General features: G+C 33.9%; 1 protein-coding gene across 1 annotated transcript; it reads right to left on the reverse strand.

Moving 5' to 3' along the window:
- Positions 1-1,291: 1,291 nt before the first annotated feature.
- nlrc5 (NLR family, CARD domain containing 5) lies at positions 1,292-25,480 on the reverse strand. Its single transcript, XM_073850125.1, has 42 exons — positions 25,132-25,480; positions 20,674-22,399; positions 19,042-19,125; positions 18,886-18,969; positions 18,633-18,716; positions 18,405-18,494; positions 17,355-17,405; positions 16,970-17,014; positions 16,313-16,396; positions 16,109-16,192; positions 14,361-14,450; positions 14,230-14,277; positions 14,075-14,134; positions 13,392-13,475; positions 13,205-13,288; positions 12,465-12,554; positions 12,285-12,344; positions 12,016-12,099; positions 11,835-11,918; positions 11,662-11,751; positions 11,465-11,530; positions 11,237-11,320; positions 11,014-11,097; positions 10,815-10,898; positions 9,360-9,446; positions 8,832-8,894; positions 8,630-8,671; positions 8,436-8,519; positions 8,262-8,345; positions 6,656-6,739; positions 6,435-6,518; positions 6,270-6,356; positions 6,114-6,197; positions 5,889-5,993; positions 5,722-5,805; positions 4,373-4,456; positions 4,207-4,290; positions 4,004-4,087; positions 2,755-2,832; positions 2,528-2,611; positions 2,361-2,444; positions 1,292-2,249 (listed from the first exon to the last, which is right to left on the reverse strand). Exons 1-42 carry the CDS (start codon positions 25,478-25,480, stop codon positions 2,177-2,179), a joined length of 5,232 nt encoding a protein of 1,743 aa, XP_073706226.1. The 3' UTR covers positions 1,292-2,176.
- Positions 25,481-25,496: the final 16 nt, after the last annotated feature.

Raw genomic sequence — 25,496 nt, forward strand, 5'->3', positions numbered from 1 at the left:
AATAATGATAATTTTAGTAATAATATATAAAAATATGTTATATGTATACATATGTGTGTGTGTGTGTGTATATATATATAAAATATTACTTTATAAATTAACAATAAATTAATATTGTAATTATTATTAATAAAACATTCTAATGAATAATTACATTAATTTGTTAATATATAATTAATAAAAAATTAATAATGAATACATATTTTTTTAATAATAATTATTATTAAAGACACTATAACTCACTGTCAGCCTAAATATTTTTTGTCTCTATCTGTTCTATTTTTTATGATTAATTGTCTTTATTAAAATTTAAAGTGCACATAAAAACAATCAACCTGCCATTTTGAAATATATATTTAAATAAATATATTATTTTAATAACATTAAAAAAATAACATTGATTTATAATTTATAAATAATATAGCTTATTAATAATTAATACATAATATTAATTTAATGAAATAATTATTATCACTTTATCAGCCTAAATCTATATTCTAATTTAAGATGTGATTAAATAATAGAATAACTATTGTCCAAAATATAATTTAAAAAAAGGATTTTACGATGAATTACTTTTATTTAAATATAAAGTGCACACAAAAAATCTATAATTAATAAATAATATTAGTTAATAATACATAATATTAATTTACTTAAATAACAATAATAATAATTATAATAATAAAGATACTATAACTCATATATCAACCTAAATGTTTTTTGTGTGTTTGTCTCTATCTATATTCTAATTTGAGAAGTGATTAAATAACAATAACTATTGTACAAATATCATTAAAAAGTTTTTTTATGATGAATTATATATATATAAGTGCACATAAAACCATCTACCTGCCATTTTGAAATGTATTATTTCATTAAAAGTAATAATAATATATAATAAAATAATAATATATGAACAATAATATTAATTTAGAATTAATAAACAATATTTATTAATGCAAAATATTAATGTAATTAAATAATAATAACAATAGTTATTATTATTATACTATAACGCACTATATCAGCCTAAATTTTGTCTCTATATTCTAATTTGAGATGTGATTAAATAACAGAATAAATATTGTCAAAAATATATAGATTTTTTACAATTTTATTATTTTATTTATTTTATTATTTTTACAATTTACCTGCCATTTTGAAATATAATTGAATTAAATATATTATTTTAATATAATTAATAATTTAATAATAAAATAATAACAGAATAACTAAATGATGTCTAAATTATAAAAAAGGTCTTTATGACAAATTACCTTTATTTAAATTCAAAGTGCACATAAAAAAACAAGTATCTGAATAGATTGTAAATTTATCAGTGCAACTATCAGAGAGGATGTTTGTGCATTTACCAGTCAGACAAGCACTGCGAAATATCACCCTACAGCAGTGTTTTTCAACCCTGGTCCTGAGCGCCCCCCAAAACTGCACATTTTGTGTGTCTCCCTAATCAAGCACACCTGATGGCACTCATCAGCTCATTATAAAACATCTCCAGGACCTGAAATGGGTGTGTCAGTTAAGGAAGACATACAAAATGTGTAGTGGTGGGGGCGCCCAGGACCAGGGTTGAGAAACAATGCCCTACAGGTACAAAGTAAAGCACATTCCATTAACATGTAAAGTAAAAAATAATAAAAACAATTTATAACTAAAAGTTGAAAAGTTAGATACAGCCATAAATACGTAATTTAAAGGAGAACACAACATGGTGGTGTTCAGGGTTGATCAGTGCATAAATGCCCCTAATGGAGGTCAGCGCTCTTATGTCAGTGTATAAGCAAAGAGCATGACTGTGCTTAACATTACAAGAAAACTGCCTGCTTCATTGTGGTAATTAGTCACATTTTCATTGTCTAATTCTTGCAATTTAGAAAATCCACAAAAATGTAAATCTCTTGTAAATGTATTTTTTTTGAAATAGCATGTGTTACCTGCTCTTGTTCTTTACTGGCCAGAGCCTACTGTTTCCATTAGATGGACATTAAATGATTCAAGTCCCTGAACAGCTTGAAACTGGGTTGTTTGGTGTAATGAATTGCTCTAATGAGGTAATGTGTTCCCCTATTAAATAACTCAACCTAAAAATCCAATGATGGCATCACAACAATATTATTTACAACATAAAATGAAAGATAAAGTCATCTGATGATTAAACTGATGAAAAATTCAGTCTCTGATCTTTCAGATTCTCATCATCTTTGGTAATTGGGTTCCTCCAGAGTCTGTGTAAAGTAGAGAGATACTCAGCTTTTAATGTGCATGTCAAGCAGTTGTACTGGTTGATTTTTATTACTCACAAATTGTCTGATCAGAAGTGAATGTGTTAGTCATACCTTATTACTTCAATAGAGGGGCATGATGGGAGACATTTGGCTATCACTGTGGCTCCTGCTGTGCTTATATTATTGGCCTCCAGGCTGCAATCATTAGATTTAATAACATCAGCATATTGTAATCACATTAATAGCTAAACCTTCATGGCAAGCGCTCAAGTACTTACTCAAGTCTTTTCAGCTTCGTACATAAGGGTAGAATCTCAGCCAGTGTCTGTGCCAGGTTGTCACTACATCCATTCCACGACAAGCTGACAAAGATATTCATTTATAAACTAATGGCAGCTTTGCAAACACACACAAACACACACACACAAACACATGGACTGACTGGGTCCATGCATTTATCAGTCAAAATGCAGCATTAAATTAAGTCTTAAATGTCTTGTCCCACCTGATGTCCTCTATGGATGTACAGTGTTTGAGGGATGAGGCCACACCAACCAGATCTGAACTCCCAATCGAAGTCAAACTGAGAGACAAGAAGTTACACTGGTTTATGCATCAGTCTATAATAACCAATTATTTTACATACAGTTCAGGTCAAAAGTTTACATAAAATGTTAATTATTTTACCAAAATAAGGGATCATACAAAATGCTGTTTATTTAGTACTGACTTAAATAATATATTTCACATAAAGGATGTTTACATATAGTCCACAAGAGAAAATAATAGTTGAAATACTAAAAATTACCCTGTTCAAAAGTTTACATACACTTGACTCTTAATACTGTGTTGTTATCTGAATGATCCACAGCTGTGTTTTTTTTTTTTTGTTTAGTGATAGTTGTTCATGAGTCCCTTGTTTGTCCTGAGAAGTTAAACCGCATGCTGTTCTTCAAAAATATCCTTCAGGTTGCACAAATTATTTGGTTTTCCAGCATTTTTATGTATTTGAACCCATACAATGACTGTATGATTTTGAGATCCATCTTTTCACACTGAGGACACTCATATACAACTATTACAGATGGTTAAAATGCTCACTGATGCTCCAGAAGGAAAAATGCATTAAGAGCCAGGGGAGTGAAAACTTTTGCAGACCTCTACAGCCAACAAATGCACTGAGAAGTGCTATCATCGGAAATCACCCTTAACAGATGAAAGGATAGTACGATAAAGATAACGCTTTCCTCAGCAGATATTCAAACTAATGTTTTATCGTGAATATAAGATTGAGCTGAATAATGAAAGCTGTATCAGATGCAGGTAATCACTCTCTCAGTCCATCTCTCTCTTAATACAGTGAGCTTTTAATAAAGTAATACAGAAAGCTTTCAATAAAGCAACTCAACTTTCTTTCGTTACTAGTTCTAAAGTGACGTTTTCTAATTAGTAACAGAGGCTTGGGCTCAGCTGTTAAACTGTCAACTTGAGATTTGAATTCATTGCAGAAGGAAGCAGTTTGCACAAAAGAGGGTTTTTAAAGACTTTTCTTATGTATTTACTCACTTGTGTTGTCGAACTGTTGTATAAAGCTGTATATCACACTGCTAGTCACGTAATATCGTTAATTTAAAATAGCTGTTTTTTTTTGGTTTTTATATTTTTATTTTATTCCTGTGATGGCAAAGATCAGTCTTAGGTCTTCAGTTACTTCATCTCATGTATGTGGCTCTGTAATGTATTTAGTGTCTTACTGTAGTATTTTTAGTGCCTTCGTGCTCATCAGACCGTCACAAAGAGCCAAGGATCCTTGTGGACCAAACTGATTCTCTGACAAACTAAATAAAAACAGAAACAATTGTATTCCCTGTCAGTGCATCTTTTTAAAGCAATAGTTTGATCAAAAATTAATTCTGCAGTTATTTACCATGAAAATACCACAATACACAGGACTTACTTGAGTTCTGAAAGCTGAGGCAGCAACGGAAGAACTTGAGTTAGTTTAGCAGCACTGGCCTGACCAAGCTGGTTTTTGGACAGCCTGTGAAAAAAAAAACAATAAAGAATAGTCAGCTACTGATTTTGCAATATCACATATTAATTAAATAAAATAAATGTTTTACTGTAGTTTTTGAAGAACTCTGCAGTGGGATAGTGCCGAGAGTAGCTTCTCTCCAGCCTGGTCAGTCACATTGTTGTCTGACAGACTGCAAAAAGTTTATCAAGGAAAGTGAATAATAATGCAATGATTCAGATGATGTTACTGTAATAACAAAGCAAGACAAACACACTACTGTGCAAAAGTTTGGGGTCAGTATGTCTTTTAAATGTTTTTAAAAAAAAACTCTCATATTCTCACAAAGGCTGCATTTATTTGATCAAAAATACAGTTAAAACAGTAACATAATATTTCAACTTGAAATATTACTAGAATAAAAAGATGTCTTTTATGATGGCAAAGCTTTTAACAAGTCATTACTCCAGGCTCTCAGCTGTCACTTGACCCGTCAGAAATTATTCTGATGCTGATTTTGGTGTTTAAGAAATATTTCTTAATACTACCAAAGTTGAAAACTTGTGTTGCTTAATATTTTTGTAGAAAGCATGATACAGGATTCTGAATATAAAATTCAAAAGAACCTATTTATTTGAAATATAGTTTTTTTTTAACAATGTAAAAGTCTTTACTGTCACTACTTTTGATGATTTTAGTGCATCTTTTCTTGCATTAAATTAATAATTTCTCATTTTTAAATAATTATTGACAAGTTGGTGTATATTTCCGCCAGTTTTAATTGTGTCCACTAGAGGGAGCACTAACATAATATAAATTGTTTTGGCATTAGTAAGGAGTATGGGGTTTGCACTTCCATCGCAATTTGGTCAGCTGATATGCGGCCATATTAGCAATACTCGGATGCAAACAACAGCATGGACTGAACAATTAATATACTACTGAATACGTTTTTCTGTGAATTTATGCCATCTAAACCACAAAAAAATGTGTTGAAGCTGCTAAATCATATAGAGAAGACTTAATAAGCAGAAGAGGGGGCAATATTTTGGCAAACTAAAGTTAATAGGTGGCAAAGATATGTATGAGCAGTACTAATTAAGATATTATCCTAATATTTCACCTCCCTGAGCAGAAATTATAAGAACAAACACAAATGTTGTCAAGATTCAAGATTCTGGTTCATTTTGGCCAACCACAGATGCATTTTGTTCCTCAGAAAGTATTTTGCACTCTTCTCTTTGAGTTGTTATAACTTTTGGCACTCTATAGCACTCCAAATGTTTTTTCCCGATCCAACCGATAAGTACAGCCCAAAACATGATAATAATTGACCATTTTCAGCAGCAATAATTTGCAAAATATGCGAGTTTCGTTCGGTTCAGTGGCATTGTTTACATTTAGTGCCGCCAATATCACATAAACACTCTATTGTTATTCTCAGTGTAGTTGCTATACCTTAGTTTTACTAGTTCTGTCCATGATGGAACATATTTCATCAGCTCATAAGTACCACTATCTCCCATTCGCCAACTTTCCAACCTGTCAACAGCATAAAAATGTTCATATATTACCAAACTTTTAGCATTTGTGTGCATGTGCTTTTTACTGACTGCAATACTTACTCAATCTCTTCCATCTGTCTAAAACCCTTAAAAGAGGCCAGTAGACAAAGTATGCCAGTTCCATTCACAAACGTCTCCGATGTCACCACTTTAATGTTGTTCAAGCTGAGGAGAATAACCAACCAAAATAGAGAAGAAAAAACAAGATGGGATCTCGGATGAGTACATCAGCTCAATGAGTGTTTGCTAAATCTACAACAAACATTTCACATATAAAATCCTTACCTGAGCCTCCTAAGTGAGGTCAAACGGCTGAAGCCTTGAGCTAGGATGGTTACCCCTTCCTCATCGAGTACCACGGAGTCCAGTCTATGATTGAGAGCATTATATTGAATATATCTTGTCCAGTGTTTGAAAAGCTGAGACTACAAAATGTGTTACCGTATCTCTGTGAGCAAGACGCACTGTACCAGACCTCTGACCAGGTCACACCCTCGAGCTGCTGTCCAACCAGAGCACCGAGACAGACTGGACAAAAGATATCGGCCAATCAGCAATGTTGCACTCTGTTGCACTAAGAAGTAATGAAGAAAATCAGACACTTACTTGATCGACTTCAGATTTGGCACACTTTGAAGCGCTCTGCCAAGTACTGCAGCTCCACGGTCACTTAAAACAAGCTGGGACAAACTGGAAGACCAAAGGCAAAGGGAATTGTTGAAATTATGGGAAGGAAAAAGTAAATAAGCTCACAGAATGCAATTACACAAAATTATTTCATGTAAAGATGCAACTCAAATAAAAGGGTAATGAGAAAGACGACACACCTCAGACTCTCAAATGCTGTAGTGTCTGGTAATGCTTCAGCAAGTGTTTCCACCTCATCCTCAGCTGCTCCTTTCAAATCAAGTCTGTAAAAAAACAATACTTTTAACACCATGATTGTTGCATGCACTCCTAAGTGCATGCAACATATACTACTGTATATTACTGTGTATAAGTGTTTCTAAAACTTCAGACAATTTTAACTCCCAGGGGCTTATTTTTATTCAATATTTTTTTGCTCTAGTGAAAAATAAATATACTAAAATGTATTTGAAATACATTTATTTCATGCTAAATATACTACAAATACATTTACATATTTATGTACTTAATAACAAATACCCTGCAATTGTACTTTTGGTATACTAAACTGGTACACCTAAAGTCTGCTAAATTGGAACAACTACTTTTGTACTTAATGAACTTTAACTGTGCAGAAGTGGTGCTGAGGTCCAACTAAGGATAAACTGACGTATATTTGATTGTGCTGAAGTGAAAGTATTGCAAGTATACTTCAGGTACACTTTAAATATCTTGCATTTAAAGACCGATATTATTCAAAGATCATACAATCCTCATCAATAGTGGCATTAAAACATATTTTAGGCATAATATTAAGACATGTGCACTGTGCACAAGCAGTACTCTAAATAGAAAAAGTTGAATTATAATTTTTATAGTCTATAGTCTTAGTTTTATAATCTTTGAGCGATATGGCAGTAAATGTGTCCATAGATTTGAACTATACTTTGTATGGAATAAATGTATTTGAAATATATATATATATAAATATACAGTGTTTTTACTAGGGTGATTACATTAAAACTCAGAATCTAGAATTATATTGTGTGTAGATTTTCTGAATGAAAATCAATAGTAAAAATATTAAATCTTAAATTACAATTATTAAATGTTTTAAAATGATTTCTATCAATAAAAAAAAGTTGTGGCATCATTTCCACCAGCTTGAGAAAAATTTAATACACATGATAAATAACACAAAAAGAAATCAATATCACTTCACTTGTAAGCATATTTTTTGCACTTTTCTATTTTCTATTAAGCTTTACTTTTGTCAAATTATGCAAATAGTCTGAAAAAAGACTTTTTATTAAAAAATGTTTGAAAATACAGTCCAAAGTTTCTGAACAAGCCAGATTTGTAATGTTTTTTTTTAAAAAGCTTCTTCTGCTCACTAAGCCTCCATTTATTTGATCCGAAGTACAGCAAAAACAGCATAATTCTGAAATATTTTTATTATTTAAAATAACTGATTTCTATCTGAATATATTTTAAAATGTAATTTATTCATGTGATTTCAAAGCTGAATTTTTAGCATCATAACTCCAGTCACATGATCCTTCAGAAATCATTCTAATATTCTGATTTGCTGCTCAAAAAATATGTATAATTATTATTATTATGTTGAAAACAGCTGAGTAGAAATTCTCTGGATTCTTTGAGATGTGGAAATGACACTGCTTTAGCCTAATCAGATAAATGTCTTCTGACGCATGTGTGTTCACTGTTATACATTTGGTAAAAAGTACGTTTTAAAAGAAACGTTCATGCATGTAAAATAAAGATGACTATCTGTTCTTAACTTACGTGAGGCTCCTGAGATTCTGTAAGAATGGAATCACAGCAGAAAAAAAATCTGCACATTTTCTGTCCACTTTGAGCTGAAAGAATCTAGACATAAAAATAAAGTAAGCAGAATTTATACTAAGGAAAATCTAAAATCTAATAGACCAAAATCTGCATAAACCCTCATTGGCTTACCTCAAATCCTGTAAGGCATGACATTTCTGAATTGGAAGTGTCAGAGGAGTGAGATGCTGTCCTTCGAAGTCACAGTCATCAAAGCTAAAGAACGTAGTGGTTTTGTACATCAAATACAAAAAATATCTCATAAAATAAGAGTAAATAAAAGCACAAAACAAACAAGCTCACAATCAAACAACAAACCAACACACCTGATGGACTGCAGAGCAGGTGAGATTCTTTCAGGATGAGTTCTGTCAGAAAGAAAAAGAGCCAAATTAGCTTTGAATGTAATATTGTAATTCATTAGGGTTAAGCCTAATGAATAACCCTAACCATTTGTTCACAAAAGGTACAGCATCCCATATTCCATAAATATATAATAATAAAAATATATAGAATAATTAAACTTACACAAAAGTGGAGCTGAGGCTGGAATTTGCCTCTGTGATGATGTTAATGGATGCACGGCTGACCCTGCAAATATTGAGTAAAATATATTTTTTTCATCTCTAGAACAAAATTTTGCTCTAAATGTTTTTTCACTTAGCAAAGCATTATTAAGTTAAGAATACATTAGGATCACTTGCAAATTGACACGTCAATTTAAATCTACCAGCATGTGATTGAACATGAATGTGTAAGTTAGGATTAAATGAGAGCAACATCCCCACAAAGGAAACCATGCACCCACAACAGACCCACAATTAAATAAAGAAATACATTCTGGTTAATTCAAGAGACTTTAAGTAACAGGTGAAATGTTAATACTATTAATATCACTTTGTCTCTGTCACTACATGTGCAAACATCTGCAGTTCTATACACCCGTTAATACAAACATTGTGGTGTACTGACAGGGTTGTAATAAATGGTGCTTTCATAACAGCCATGAAGCAATCCATGGTCACAAGATTGTGGTTTACTGCTTCAGAACCGCACCTGATTTCTTTGATGCATGGCTGCAGAGTTAGGCATTTGGCAATGAGATTGACGACAGCATTTCCTGTCAGCCACGGCTCTTCAATCCTAATAAAAACATTCCAAACACATCATTATCCTCACATTATATCTGCTATATAACAATTGATCACAGAAACACACGCCACAATTACATCTGTCCTTCATTGTTTCTTCAACTTCAACTAACAGGGTTAGTTCCCCCAAACCACTGATGGCACATGGACTATTTTGACAATGTCCTTACTACCTATCTGAGCCTTAAAGGTGACAGTTGTGTTGCTGTCTATGCAGAGCCAGAAAGCTTTCCGTTTTAATCAAAAATATCATAATTTGTGTTCCGAAGATGAACAAAAGTCTTAGGGGCTTAGGATGACACGATGAGTAATTAATGACTGGGTCAACTATCGCTTTCAGGAAAATAAACTCATTAAAACACGTTTCTCACACCCACAAGTTTGTATACTAATAACAGTATATATACATACAGTATTGTACAAAGAATTGTCATTTTTCACCACATATCCACTACAGTGTAATTTCCAACAAATCTCAAATCATGTATTGTGTGTTTTTTTGTGTTGGAATAAATAGAATATGACACAGACATGGCTGTTTCTTTGGTAAACAAGTACACTAACCTTCGAAAAACACTGTTAATTGTGATGCAAATGATGCATTAGGGATGGTCATAATTTGTGTTAAACTGATGTAAATCAATTTACATAATAAATACTGAAATTGTTTATCATGCTCTTTGTTTAGGTTATTTTTTATTCCTTAGATTATTTTTGCAAAATAAACTACCCTTCAAAAGTTTGGGATCAGTAAGATTTTTAATGTTTTTTTAAAGAACAAAGATTAAAGCCTCTTCTGCTCATTAAAGAAGTTCAATTTATTTGTTAAAAAATACAGGGAAAAAAAACTTAATTTATGAAATATTATTGCAATTTAAAGGAGCAGTTTTCTATTATAATATACTTTCAAATATAATTTATTTTTGTGATGCAAAGCTGAATTTTTAGCAACATTACTCCAGTCTTCTGTGCCACATGATCATTTAGAAATCATTCTAATATGCTGATTTATTATCAGTGTTGGAAACAGTTGCGCTGCTTAATATTTTTTGCAACCTGTGATACTTTTTTCAGGAAATTCAGATTTGCATTACAGAAATAAATTCTGCTTTGAAGTATATTAAAATAGAAAACCACTATTTTAAATTGCAATAGTATTTCGTTATATTATATTTTTTCTGTATTTTTTCTGTATTTCTGTATCAAATAAATAAAAGACTTCTTTAAAATGGCAGTGTATATATTTATAATATTTTTACAGTGGAATTATCTGTTTTTAAATTGTTAGTCTGAGTTTATAATATATAAAGAAATACATATTTAAAAAGTTGAAGAAACAGATGTTTTGTTCAGTTGTTACCTGATGTCTCTGTGTTGGTGACAGCTGCTGAACTGTTTAACAAAATACTCAATCTGCTCAGAACTCAGGCCATTATTACCTAATCTGAGAGGAATAGAAAAATGTGATTTCAAAATGTGCCAAAATGCAGTTTTAAACATACTAAAGATAATAGATAAGACAGTGAGATCAATCCTTAAAAATCTTTGTAAAATCTTACTTGACAGTCTGGATTGTAGACAGCTCAACCAGGCTGTCCAGTAAAGAGAAAAGTCCTTGACTGTGGAGTGAATTAGAAGACAATCTAAAGAATAAAAGAACAATCACAAAACACATTTTTTTGATGTTAACAGATATGTACAGTTTGCACGCTCCTGAAAACACTGGTAGTACTCATTATTTCTATTAATAAGGGATGAAATATAAGATGCTCAAATACTCACTCTAATGTAAGTAGCCTAGGGCATCTGTTCAGTATTTCCACAAGCTTCTTCAAGTGTGTGACCTCAAAACTGCACTCCCTTAGTCTGGTGTTAAGACAATGATAAGAGGAAGTTAAATACCAAACTACTTTCGCTTTTGACTTGAGTAAATACATCATGTTACTCGCGTGACTCTCTGATTGTGTTTTTTTTTGACTGTGATACCGCACATGTATTCTTGGAAATTACCTAAGAGTTTTGCCGTTGACATGTTCTTGCACAAACTTAATTAAAGACTGATCTTCCACTCCAAGACTAAAAACAAGAAACGCATATCCTTAAACAGTCAAACAAGTAAACACACATGTAATACATGAGCCAATCATTGTTCATGTCAGTGAAATGAAATAAGAAATAAATGAAAGTGATAGTGTGTTAGCCTTTACCTGACTTCAACAGCAACAACTTTCTCACAGGTGTTCATTGAGTTGACCAAATGCAGTGCCCCCACTTGAGTTATTCGGTTGCCATTGAGGCTGTGAAATAGTGCAACAAGTGAAGTTTACACAGTTAATTACTCTATAATTTCACTTAAACTAAAACTAAACTAAACTCTTACCTCACTGAGCTGGAAATCTTTAGTTTGGGCAAACAGTCAACAAAACATTTCACCCCTTCATCACGGAGAAGGTTATGAGACAAACTACAGTGGAGAAAAAAAACGGTTTGTGATTACAATAAAATGTCCTAACTTCTATTAAAATAAGAAAATGGAGGTAAAATAACAGAGGAATGCTTACTCTAGTTCAGACAGGTGAGGACAGTTCTCTAGTATTCTTGAGAGCTTCTCAACATTGCTTTTGCACAGTTTATACTCTGTGAGCCTGTTAACATCACAAAGAGAGTCAAAACCTTCAGTTTCGAAAAGTGCCAGGGTCACAAAATTAATTAAGAAATAATCTGTTACAGTGATTCAAAGGCATTTTTTTTTAGTCATTTTTATTATTATTTTTTTATTTCTATTTAGCTTTTGCCATAATCATGCCACCTGTAAACTGAAATTACTCACTTGCAAATTGCTGCCTCTGCTTTTTCAGGAACAAACTTGATGAATGCTTCTGCCTGGTGCCTGACAATCACATTAAAAGCAACTTTTTAAATTTAAATATTTGACATTTGTGATATTAAATGTATATTAACCCTAATGTTAACCCTAGTTTAATATCTGGCATGAACTGAAGTAAGATACCTCAGTTCTACAGCCGTGACACGATGACAGTCAGCAAGAGATTTGACCAATAACAAAGCCCCATTTGTAGACAGGTCAACATGACTTAAGCTGGAAAACAAGATCATCATAGATAAACAGACATATCAGTAGGGCCCTATGATTTCCACAATTTACTACACATACACATACTGTTTTTAGCCTCTGCCGCCTCAATATATGAGTACACAAACACATAAACATAATCTTTATAACTGCTCTGAGAGTCATTTCAACAGCATTTTACTGTTTCTTTTGAGAAAAACTATCATCATATATACAAACAGAAACTTAAAGGTCTTCACAGCAACTTGTCAAAATAAAAGTTTGGTTGAAGAAATTGTGACAGAAATAATACAATTATCAAAACATTTTTTAAGAAATAATAATAATACATTTTTTATATAAAATCAATTAATTAGAGATGCTTTTTATTGCTGAAATGAAACCCCTAAATTCCACAAAAATAAATAGAAAACAGAAAAAAGAAAAAAAATGCTGTTAAATTGTGTAAGTTTCATGATTTCAATGAATTAGACATGCTTTTTGATTATTATTTTTAATTTATATATTAAAACAGAGGCTAGAAATTTTAAAATAGAACAAATTAAACCGGAAAAAAAATAATAAAATGGAATTTATAGGGCCCTATATAAGGTCATTTTTATGGTTGAGATAAACCACACCTGTGCTCCAGGAACCAGATTGTTATGGCCACTTACTTCAGCAGTTGAAGAGAAGACATTTCAGGAAGGATCAACATCAACTTCTCAACAGACTCATTTGATAATTTTAGATGGGAGAACCTGTAACACAATAAACAATTAGGGACTAGCTAAATACAGATGATACATGTAGCATCTGGTAAGTCTTTTGTCAACCCTAGAGAATTCCAGAAAAGCTGCTCACTCAATGTCCAGTAGGTTTTCACATTTTACCAGTTGCTTACACAGCTTGGTCATGTAGACAGGTTTGATATCACTATGAGTTAAACTGAAAAGACAAAAGCAGTAATGGAGTAACATTCATTTTCTATGAAGTTGCTTTGCAATGATGTGTATTGTGAAAAGCACTATACAAATAAATATGTGACCCTGGACCACAAAACCAGTCTTAAGTCACTGGGGTATGTTTGTAGCAATAGCCAAAAATACATAGTATGTATGGGTCAAAATTATTGATTTTTCTTTTATGCCAAAAATCATTAGGAAATTAAGTAAAGATCATGTTCATGTTCATTAAGATTTTTTGTAAAAGTCCTACTATAAATATATAAAAATGTAATTTTTGATTAGTAATATGCATTGTTAAGAACTTAATTTGAAGAACTTTAAAGGTGATTTTCTCAGCATTTGGATTTTTTTGCACCCTCAGATTCCAGATTTTCAAATAGTTGTATCTCGGCCAAATATGGTCCTATCCTAACAAACCACACATCAATAGAAAGCTTATTTATTGAGCTTATTTATGTATATATCTCAGTTTTGTAAAATTTAACCTTATGACTGGTTTTGTGGTCCAGGGTCACATATGAATAACAAATTATTAAATGATCACTGCTAAATCAATGTACAGCATACTGAGAGATGTACCTGAGTTTTTTATGCAGATGTATCCCAGTTACATTTGGAGTCAGCTGTCTTGAATTATGCCTGCATTCATAAAGCACATTTGTTTTTCAAAAACCAACGTTTATATAATCAGTATTCTATATATTAAGCAGAAATGTCTGTAACTGTTTCAGTACCGTCTGCTGGTGTCAAACCGAAGAACCAACTTCTTCATTCCATCTTCACTGGTGTGAAAAAGCACAGCATTTTTAGACAGACAGTAAAATGGTCAGTAACTCAATAATGCTGATTGTGACTACGTAGTTACCTTGCATCCACTCTCCTCAGGTTTTTCTGGTTACAGAGGGCAGAAGCAAGCATCACCACCCCATCCATATCAACAGCATTTTCACTAACACTGTGTTCAGAAAAACACATACATACAGTGAGGAAAAAAATGATTTGACTTTGTCTTGTTTGCCCACTGACAAAGAAATGACCAGTCTATGATTTTAATGGTAGATTTATTTTAACAGTGAGAGAGAATAACAAAAAATCCAGAAAAGCACATTTCAAAAAAGTTATTAATTGATTTGCATTTTAATGAGTGAAATAAGTATTTGATCCACTATCAATCAGCAATATTTCTGGCTCCAAGGTGTCTTTTATACAGTTAACAAGCTAAGATTAGCACTCCCTTTAAAAGAGTGCTCTAATTTCAGTTTGTTACCTGAATAAAAGACACCTGTCCACAGAAGCAATCAATCAATCAGATTCCAAACTCTCCGCCGTGGCCAAGACCAAAGAGCTGTCCAAGGATGTCAGGGACAAGATTGTAGACCTACACAAGGCTGGAATGGGCTACAAGACCACGCAGCTTGGTGAGAAGGTGACAACAGCTGGTGCAATTATTTGCAAATGAAAGAAACACAAAATAACTGTCAATCTCCCTCGGTCTGGGCCTCCATCCAAGATCTCACCTTGTGGATTTTCAATGATTATGAGAACGGTGAGGAATCAGCCCAGAACTACACGGGAGGATATTGTCAATGTTCTCAGTAGCTGGAACCATAGTCACCCAGAAAACAATGGGTAACATACTATGCCATGAAGGAGTGAAATCCTGCAGCGCCCACAAGGTCCCCCTGCTCAAGAAAGCACATGTACAGGCCCGTCTGAAGTTTGCCAATGAACATCTAAATGATTCAGAGGAGAACTGGGTGAAAGTGTTGTGGTCAAATGAGAAAAGTTCTTTGGCATCAACCCAACTCGCCGTGTTTGGAAGAGGAGTAACGCTGCCTATGACCCCAAGAACACCATCCCCACCGTCAAACATGGAGGTGGAAATATCATGCTTTGGGGATGTTTTTTTGCTAAGGGGACAGGACAACTGTGCTGCATCAAAGGGACAATGGACAGGGCCAAGTACCGTCAAATCTAGGGTGAGAACCTCCTTCTCTCAGCCAGGGAGAAAATATTTCAGCATGACAATGACCTAAAACAAGGCAACAAAGCAGTGGCTCAAGAAGAAGAACATTAAGGTCCTGGAGTGGCCTAGCCAGTCTCCAGACCTTAATCCCATAGAAAATCTGGGGAGGGAACTGAAGGTTTGAGTTGCCAAACGTCAGCCTCGAAACCTAATGACTTGGAGAGGATCTGCAAAGAGGAATGGGACAAAATCCCTGTGTGCAAACCTGGTGGCCAACTACAAGAAACGTCTGACCTTTGTGATTGCCAACAAGGTTTTTGGCACCAAAGTACTAAGTCATGTTTTGCGAAGGAGTAAAATACTTATTTCACTCATTAAAATGCACAGAACTTTTTTTAATGTGATTATTTGAACTGTCTCTCACTGTTCAAATTAACCTGCCATTAAAATTGTAGACTGATCATTTCTTTATCAGTAGGCAAACGCACAAAATCAGCAAAGGATCAAATCATTTTTTCCCGCACTGAACGTTGAAAAGAGAAATGTGTTATAAGTATATGAGGAAGTTATTTTGCTCGTGAAAAAAAAAAAGTGTCACTGGCTAACTGTCAAGACCAAATGATGCTGCAGAGGAAACGTTGACCTACTTGATCTCCTGAATCATTCCTAGTTTAGGCAGAAAGTCCAGAATCTTCTTTAGGCCTTTGTTACCCAATGAGTTGTTGGACAAACTGAGAGTTGAGAAAAACATGTTACATTAGCACCCTACTTACATGAATAACTGTGGGGGCATCAATTCAATCTGTGTAGAAGAATAGAAGGTGAGATTTATGATGCATTTCGATACTTACTCTAAAAGGGTTATGTGGGAGAAGCCCCTGAGTTTATTACAAAGGCTGATGACATTGGAAACATTGATGTTACACTGCTTTAACCTATAAAGAAACAATAAAACAGGTCATTCCTGTCAGTTTAGTAGGTTTGGTTTGGAAAAAAATTTAAATCTAGAACACAATGTTGCATCATTCAAATGGATAACAAAACATTATGTAAAGTGTTTGAATGTAATTGTGGTATTATTACACACTGTCAGAACATCTGTGAATGGCCTTTTACAATTTATTCCTGATTAAAATATTGTTTTGATAAATAAATATTCCGGTTAGCTAGGTGTGTTTTGCATCACATTTGTCTTTTTTGTTTGAGGTCCTGAATATAAGCATCAATTTGCCTATAATTGCATAATTTCTACCAAGCCTACGACCTTCTTTCACAAACTCTCTGTCCTCTAATTCTCCTGAAATGTTGCCCTGTGGTGAACACTTGGACTTTATAGACACAATACACCACCTTATCAAATAAAAAAAGATGAAAGCATGGCTCATTCAATATTTTATAAAATAAAGTCTAAAGTTCAGTGTTAACTTTAAGGACTTTGTAACTAAGGATTAATTTGTTGTCCTTTATCTAACAAGACATAATAACATATTAAAGGATTCAGTACTTACGTTACATTATTTGGCTCTCCTGTATTACTCAAGTCTGTGTTTTCACTAAAGAAGAAGAAAAAAATGACAAAAACATTTTGTTGTTTCATTACATTCAATTAGTGATCACCAAACTCTGCAGTCACTGTAGAATGTACTAAATCAGGTTAAAAGCTATAGACTTACCACCAAATAAAAAAAGCCCATGCACAATATCTACCATCTAACATACTTTCTGACCTAATGCATTGCACAGCATAACCAATACCTGGTTAACTGCATAGACAAAGTAACCACAATAGATGTGCAAACAGGAAATGTGATATATAAAAGATTTAGAGTTCTGGGGTTTTACCCACCCTTTAAGAATAACCCATCTAATGAGAATAACCGAGTCAGCACTCACCAGACTGTGTCCAAACTTTGTGAGAAGAAAAGGCTGATCTCTTTATTGCCCCTGTATAGAATGAAACTACTGTGAACATCCCATGGAAATCCCTTAAAAAACCATGAACAAAACTACACAATGTAAAAGAAAATATAACTCAGACTACCATAAATACAGGAGTGGAAAATTCAACATTCTTTAAACTTAATAGTATATTAAAGTCCCCATGAATTAAAAAAATGTGGCTTTTTGTAATAATATGTTAGCCTCAAGGTTATCTGTAAGCTAGTGTGCTCCAAAACAATGACAAAATTTGCATTTACAAGATATAAGCATTCAAAACTTACAGTCTTTAACTTCCACCAATATGGATCAATGATTTTGATGACATTACCCTGCACTTTAGCTTCTCATCAATCAGTCCAATCAAATGCTCTCTAGAATTCAAAGCGTTCCGCCCCCTACACTATAAATACACGCTTCGGCTGAAATCGGTCACTTCTTTACAGAATTTGTATTTTCAGTACGGTGAATGGTACATAGGGCACTGTATAAGTTATAGGAAATGATTCAGTGTAAAAATGCGTTCTGTTTGAGAGAATGAAGTCTGGTTTCGCTTTGTGTCACACACAGTCTGCTGCGGTCCAGAGACACAATGGCACGGAGCGGATCATATGCACAAGTTGGCGTAAGACGCATTGGACACATTTGAATTCTACACAGAATGCTATTTTATATATAGAAAATGAGATATGAATGAGATTGCGGCTGTTTTATCCTGCTAAATGCGGCTCAACAACTCTGGTCCAAACTGTGATATGAACGAAACGCTATTGGCTGTTTAAAAACGGGCGCGGGACTACAAGATTTGTTCCGCCCTGTCTTTCTGTTCCATTTGAAATTACGTCAACACATAGAATAATGTTTCGATGGACCTTTAACATTATGATTTTAAATAGATATTTATGGGTCACAACTTGAATGTAAAACATACAATCACTTAAGAATCAAAAATCTAAATTGCATTGGAAATGTTTTCCATTTTTCATTGCCAACAAATCAACATACTCAACACGGACTTCCTGAACAGAGCTGCAGGCAGCCATTTTCTCAATGAGTGTGAGGATTCCATCTGTGGAGATGCTGTTCTTCCCCATCCTGAATAAAAGTGAAAGAATGCACTTAATATATACTAATATTGCATTTTTTAAGCAGCAAATATCTAAATAAATTTAAAAAACACTGAATTATTTAACAAACTGTAGACAGGTTATTTAAATGTAACACGTTACTTACAAAACAGAGGAGATGTTGGGCAGTCTGGATAGTTTTTCTGCAATCTCCCTAATGCCTTCATCTTTTAAAGAGTTATCACTGACGCTGTCAGATAAACAGAACACATTGATTGGCACAGACGGAAACGCATGACAGATCATCAAGACCACCTACGGAAAAAAGCAGTGTGGCTTTTCCGATTTCAAAAGTAAACAGAATACTTTAAAGCAATCATGTCAGGCCATAACATGCATGCCATAACAAATCATATTACTTTAGGTGAGTGATGTGTGGACAGTCCTTCAAAACCCTGGCAAGATTAGCAGCTCCAACATCAGTGAGACCTCCACTGATAAAACTGTAAATCATAGGCAAACATTAACCAATGGAAACACACTGCAATATTGTGACAAAATGCATGAAGACTTACTTTAATTGCCGCAAAGCCTGAAGTTTACACAGGATACCACACAAAGCCTCTGCAAACTTGTCATCATATTTCCGGCTTCGGAAACTTGAATAAAAAATGCATTTAAGACAAATTAGAAGTTGAATACATCTACACGACCAGATTTGCAATTACAAACTACAACCTAAAACGTGTTTTTACCAAAATCATGTATTACTGTTAGAATTATGGCAGAAACCCATAAGCTGATCATTATTTTGATGTTATGGCTGTTGTTCGAAATATGGCTGATAATAAAAATCTATACTATTTTGTCTGAATACACTCAGTCCAAGGTTTTTGAACAGTAAGATTTTTAATGTTTTTAATGTTTTCAAGTCTCCTCTGCTCACCAGGCCTGCATTTATTTGGTCCAAAGTACAGCAAAAACGGTACAATTTTGAAATATTTTTACTATTTAAAATAACGTTTTCTATTTGAATATATTTTAACATTTATTTTTATTCCTGTGATCAATGCTACATTTTCAGCACCATTACCTCCAGTCTTTAGTGTCACATGGGAAATCATTCAGAAATCATTCTAATGTGCTGATTTGCTGTTCAAGAAACATTTTATTACTATTATTATCAATATTTAAAACAGTTGAGTATGTTTTTTTTTTTCAGAATTCTTTGATGAATATAAAGATCCAAAGATCTGGATTTTTCTGAAATAAAAAGCTTTTGTAACATTATACACTACTATTCAAAAGCTTGGAGTCAGTATATGTTTTTTATTTTGGGGGAAGAAAATTACAGATTAACAATTTTATTTAGCAAGGATGCTTTAAATTGATCAAAAGTGATGATAAAGACATTTATAATGTTACAAAAGATTTTTGTTTTAGATAAATGCTGTTCTTCTAACTCTATTCATCAAAAAAAGAAAATTCTTCTCAGCTGTTTTCAACATAATAATAATAATTGTTTTTAAGCAGCAAATCAGAAGAATTAGAATAATTTCTGAAGGATCATGTGACTGGAGTAATGATGCTAAAATTCAGCTTTGAAATCACAGGAATAAATTACATTTTAAAATATATTCAAATAGAAAACTGTTATTTTAAATATTAAAAAAATCTAAATGTTACTGTTTTTGCTGTACTTTAGATCAAATAAATGCAGGCTTAGTGAGCAGAAGAGACTTATTTATAAAACATTAAAAATCTTACTGTTCAAAAACTTTTGACTGATATTGTACATTTTAAATAAACCACTCATTTGGAAATGTAAGTTTAGGCAGCAGTATGAAAAATGGATATTCATTTTGAGATTCGGTTCAAGATGACATTTATTTTCAGAACACAAATTAAGATATCTTTGATGAAATCTGACTTTTTTAACTATGTCCTTACATCCTCTCTGGGCCTTGAACGTGTCAGTTGCGTTGATGTCTATGCAGGGTCAGAAAGCTCTCGGATTTCATCAAAAATATCTTAATTTGTGTTCCGAAGATGAACGAAGGTCTTACAGGTTTGGAATGACATGAGGGTTAGTAATTAATGTCACAATTTTAATTTTTGGGTGAATTATCCCTTTAAAGCTACCATATTGGCTCCATAATTTACTACACATAAAGCATTTGTTTATAAAGAATTTAATAAAAACTCACATGAGATGATCCACATTCTTGAAACTAGGGAGAATTTCTAAACAATCCAGGTCAATTGAACAGCCACCGAAGTCCAGACATACATTCTGATCAGCAGCCGCTGTTACAAATGCTAAAGAATCCATGTCAACAGCATTGAGTCTGATATTTCGCAGTTCAAACTGTGGTCTTGAACCAATAGCCCTTGCCAGCTTAGCATCTTGTGTCTCATGAGCACATCGACACAGCTCCACAATTTTGGGGCCAGTTTGACTGGTACTTCCTGAGAAACCCAGTAAAACGTTACGGACCGTAGACTGCCGCTTTTGTATCCAAGCTCTGGTGCCTTCGGCCCCTTTAAGCTGGACCAAACTAGACGTGCAGGCCTCCGCCGCAAGCCCACATACGTAAAGATGGAGAGAGTCTGTAAAGACGGTTTTTGGATCAATCTTGGTAGTCCAGCGGGTTTTCAAGTTTAGCTTCTTCTTAAGTTGACTCTCGGTGATGCTCTGACTGGTCATGAGGTGGAGAGCAGCAAGAAACTCTTGCATCGTAAGGTGCATGAAGGTAAAACCACATCCTGAAGATCCATCCTCACGAGTCAGTTTCACACGAGACAGTATCCTGCTTTTGACACCAAAATCCTGGAGTTCTGGAGACACATTTGTGTCCATGAAGACTATACTGCTTTCATCCAGTCCTTTGAGGGCCAACTGGCTCATCTCAGCAATTTTTGTTCTGTGTCTCTGCAGTGGAGACATACCAGACACCACACCTTCATCGATGCGTTTGAGGTACGCCAAGAGGATCTGCATGTAGATTTGAGTTAAGGACGATGGTAGCTGTAAATCAGTTCCATCACTGGAGAACAGATGATCCATACATACACAGCAAATATGACAGAGTCCAGGTACATGAGACATCGACAGGAGGTGTCGGTTGTCCATCAACAAGTTTACAGCCTTCTTTTTGAGTTCATCTCCTTTTTTATGGAAGTAATGCTCAGCGTATTCCTTCACACCCAATCGGTCAAACCCCTGAAGCTCACATGTTATGAAACCAGGGCTTCCAAACATGTCAGTCACATCTCGTGGTCTACAGGTGACCAAAACAGTGCAACCTTGAAGAAATTTACGATTGCACAGTCCTGAGAGGAGATCTGTCATTGGGAGAGGTTTGCTTGGGTCAATGCTGCTCTTCAGCTTTTGAGGATGCGTAAGCTTGGCACGAAACTCATCATACCCATCGATTATGAAGCAGACCTTCTCAGGGTTGGAGAGGATGAATTCAAACACTTCATCGCTTTGTTCCTCATCATCATCACAAGCAGGATAGTACAGAAAAAGCAGTTCTTTTAAGGACAAATCACGTGAGATAAGATTAAGCTGCCGGAACTCCAGCAGGAACAGCAGGGGAATAGACGGGAAGGAGCCTTCAGCCCAGCTACGGCCGAGGCAGTGCACCAGCAGGGTCTTACCAGATCCAGCCTGGCCCAGCAGCATGACAACCCTGCTGGTGGTTTTCAAAAGAGACTCAACAGACACTTTATGCTCTGACTCTTCAGCTTCATGGTTGTCTAGAGAGGCTTGAGGCTGGATAGTCCTGTCCTTCCCTCGTGGAGGGTTCCTGTGTCTTAAATACACCCATGTGTCATCCAGACGGATGTCCTTTACTACAGTTTGTGCCACTGACTCATGTTTTTGCAGTAACATGGATTTAAGAGCATCTGTATAACTCTGTAAATGATCTAGGGAAGAAAATCAAAGCATTATTACAGTCTAAAAAACTGTTGGGTTATTTTTTCCAACCCAAATGCTGGGTTGAGCCTTTTAGGTAATTTTTTGGGGTTATGGCCATTGTCTTAAAAATGTATTAAAGAAGTTATCATGCAAACCAGTGGTTGTGTGGAGAAAGGTTTTTAAGTTAGTTTTTAGTTTTCTTCATGTATAAAGTAAAAAATTATCCACCTTTTTCTGCCCAAAGCGGATGCAGCCATTTGTAAATTTTATGGGTCTGGTTTCTGGTCTCATCTGCGTCCAGCTATTTTCAGCTGTACAAAACAGCTGGTTTTACTGCTTGATAATGCAAATTGGTGCATCTTGCCATATTATTTTAATGTACTATCTTAATTTGACTGGAAGTCTCACTCATAGGCTTACTTCTGCGTTGAAGAAAAAGGTGGATAGTAAAAATTAATCAACCCATATGCTGGGTTAAATCAACCCACTATGCCAGGTCAAATAAACAACCCAATGTGCTACATATAAGACGTGTGTTTTGCCCTATATTTACCCAACCCTTGGGTTAAAAATAACCCAAATTGGGTGTTTTTTAGAGTGTAGGTTTATCATGAATTTAAATCGCAGTTTAAAAAAAATCTATTCATGTTATTATTAAAGAAATAAAATATCAAACCAAGTGCCATCTGCACACAAATGACACTGGAAATTCTCTAAAAACTTTTTTATTTTTTCTAATATTCTTTTTCTGATTTCTTAACACAACTTGAAACCTAATAGATTTCTTTGAAAAGTGTGTTTATGCTATATTTCTTAAGCCACATGGTTTGATATTTTGTTATATATTTTAAAGATACTTTTAAAATGTATTATAAGTGTTCAAGAAATTCTTGAGATGATTAAGTATTATAATGCTGTCAATGAAAATGTTAACATTAACAACACAGTTCAGTTTTCAGACAATCTTTTGATTTGTGTACTGTTTCTGCTGGGTTAAGAAACCACATTGTAGAGCAACACTGCAGAAAAAGGTTTTCTTTTGATTAACCAGCTCAAAAAGTAATGCACACCTTTACAATAGTTTAATTTGAATAAAATACAACTGATATTATTAGCTATACTAACTAATGTTTTAATATATAGATGTTTATGGGCCATACTACACAACTGGTGCAAACTCCTGTCTCTCAACCAAAAAACACATTTAAAAAAGCATATAAATATTTAAATCTTAGATGTTTACTAAGATCCTTTTATTATCTATTGAAACCCACAATAATATTTAAAATATCAGTAAGCGTAATATATATAAAATCAACATTTAGTGGGTACTTTCAATTGGGAGGTGGCTGTGCCGAACACTAACCCCTAAATTTCAACTTATGAACATGTTATTGAAATCATTTTTTCATTTTATTCCATTGTTGTTTTCAAAAATATCTTTTTGATTTTTTTAATCAAGTTAAGTATTTTATTTTTTTCTTTATAAATTATGAAAATGTAGAAAAACACATTTTTATCACTAGCGAAACAGTTTATGTTTTAGTCCATTGGCTGAGACTGATTTCAATTACACCCCTACATTTATGATCAGGAAATATTTATGTGTCACTCTCTCATAGCTACATGGTGAATAGATCGGTCTCATCATTTTGAGGTAAATGTGTTCAAAAGTATGAAAAATCTGTGTGTAACTTTAAAGAATGTCACTAGCGACCACCATTTTTTAACGAAACATTTTTTTGAGGAGTTATTCCATAACATTTAATTTTTATGTGTACAACTGAAGTGCTAGGTAACCATGTACTGATTGGCGTCTTTGAGCTAGGTTTAAAAGTATCTAAAATTGTCACAAAACAGCCACAACCAAAACATTTGGTAAAGTTTTAGTGGTCACATTATTGTATTTTAGGGTGTTTACTCATAAAATTGTCACTACTGTAACAGTCACAATCTAAACATGTCATTATTGTTTTGGTAATGACAAAAGGAAACACATAATCCATGGGGGAATCATAGGGGAAATAAACACAATTTTAGTACAATTATGCAAATGTTAAATATTTTAGTATGTTTTACAATGTGAGTTAAAATTCTGTAATGTGATGTGTTCGCAACCAAAACATTACTGTCACTACCAAAAATGTGCTGTCACGCCCAAATCATTGGATGTTTTGTCAAAAACAATGTATACTTAATTATCAACTAAGATGTTATGATAGTGTTTGGTTCTACAAATGCAGCTCTTCTCGTTGAATAGCCAATAGGTTGCTCTCATCAAAGTTGCAGCAAACTTAACAGATGGGTTGCTCAAAGCAATTGCTTTCACAATGAATCAAAATTCAAAATGGGTGTGCCTTTAAGAATAAAACGCACCTAGCCTTGGACGTTTCACAGGGGGTGATGGTGAAGAAACATCAGTCTCGCACGTATGATTGGAGTTTGTTCCTTAAATACATAGAAAATGAAAAAGGGCCTGAATAATTATAACCCAGAATTCAGTAGCATCCGTATTTTACATAACAGCTTCTTTTTAAAATATCTACAAGATACTTTCACTTTCACTTTTTTTTTAAATATGCGTTGAGATGAAATAGCAGATCTTTCATTATATAAACTATACCGAACATGTAATTAATTAAATTGTGATAACACTAAAATTACATGCTTTCAGTTGATTTGTAAATACATACAGTATGGTATGAAGAGTGAAAAGCTGCAGTGTAACTAAAAAGTTTACCTAAAAAAAGTGCAGAACATGACTTACCAGGTGTGTATCCTACTCCTATTATTGACACCAGTGTTGTTTCAAGAAGTAAGGGAATGTTTTCACTGTACTGATATACAGTGGTGAGAAACTGTGTACATAAGTTTCGGTCTGAAGTCCTAAAGTAATCAACAATGGCTGAAGCACGGTCTCTGTTGTTGATCAGTGACTGTATCCGATCCAGTGTTTTAGGTTCCACCAAGGCAAAGATCCGATCCAGAACACCACTATTTTGTTTACAGAGCAATTCCACCAGCTCACTACCCTCCCGGTCCACCTGTGTCCGGACGTCCCCCGGCCAGTCCATCCTCTCCATCCTCATCCATTAGCTGGGAAGA

The sequence above is a fragment of the Garra rufa genome, chromosome 11, assembly GCF_049309525.1.
Source record: "Garra rufa chromosome 11, GarRuf1.0, whole genome shotgun sequence".
Classification (NCBI taxonomy): Eukaryota; Metazoa; Chordata; class Actinopteri; order Cypriniformes; family Cyprinidae; genus Garra; species Garra rufa.

Excerpts from the sequence above, each read along its gene's own strand:
- nlrc5 (XM_073850125.1), bottom strand. The coding sequence starts at position 25,480 with ATGAGGATGGAGAGGATGGACTGGCCGGGGGACGTCCGGACACAGGTG. Across the intron at positions 18,970-19,041 it reads CAGGCTTTGCGGCAATTAAA|TTTTATCAGTGGAGGTCTCA; the intron begins GTAAGTCTTCAT and ends TATGATTTACAG. Across the intron at positions 5,806-5,888 it reads AGACAGATGGAAGAGATTGA|GTTGGAAAGTTGGCGAATGG; the intron begins GTAAGTATTGCA and ends TGCTGTTGACAG.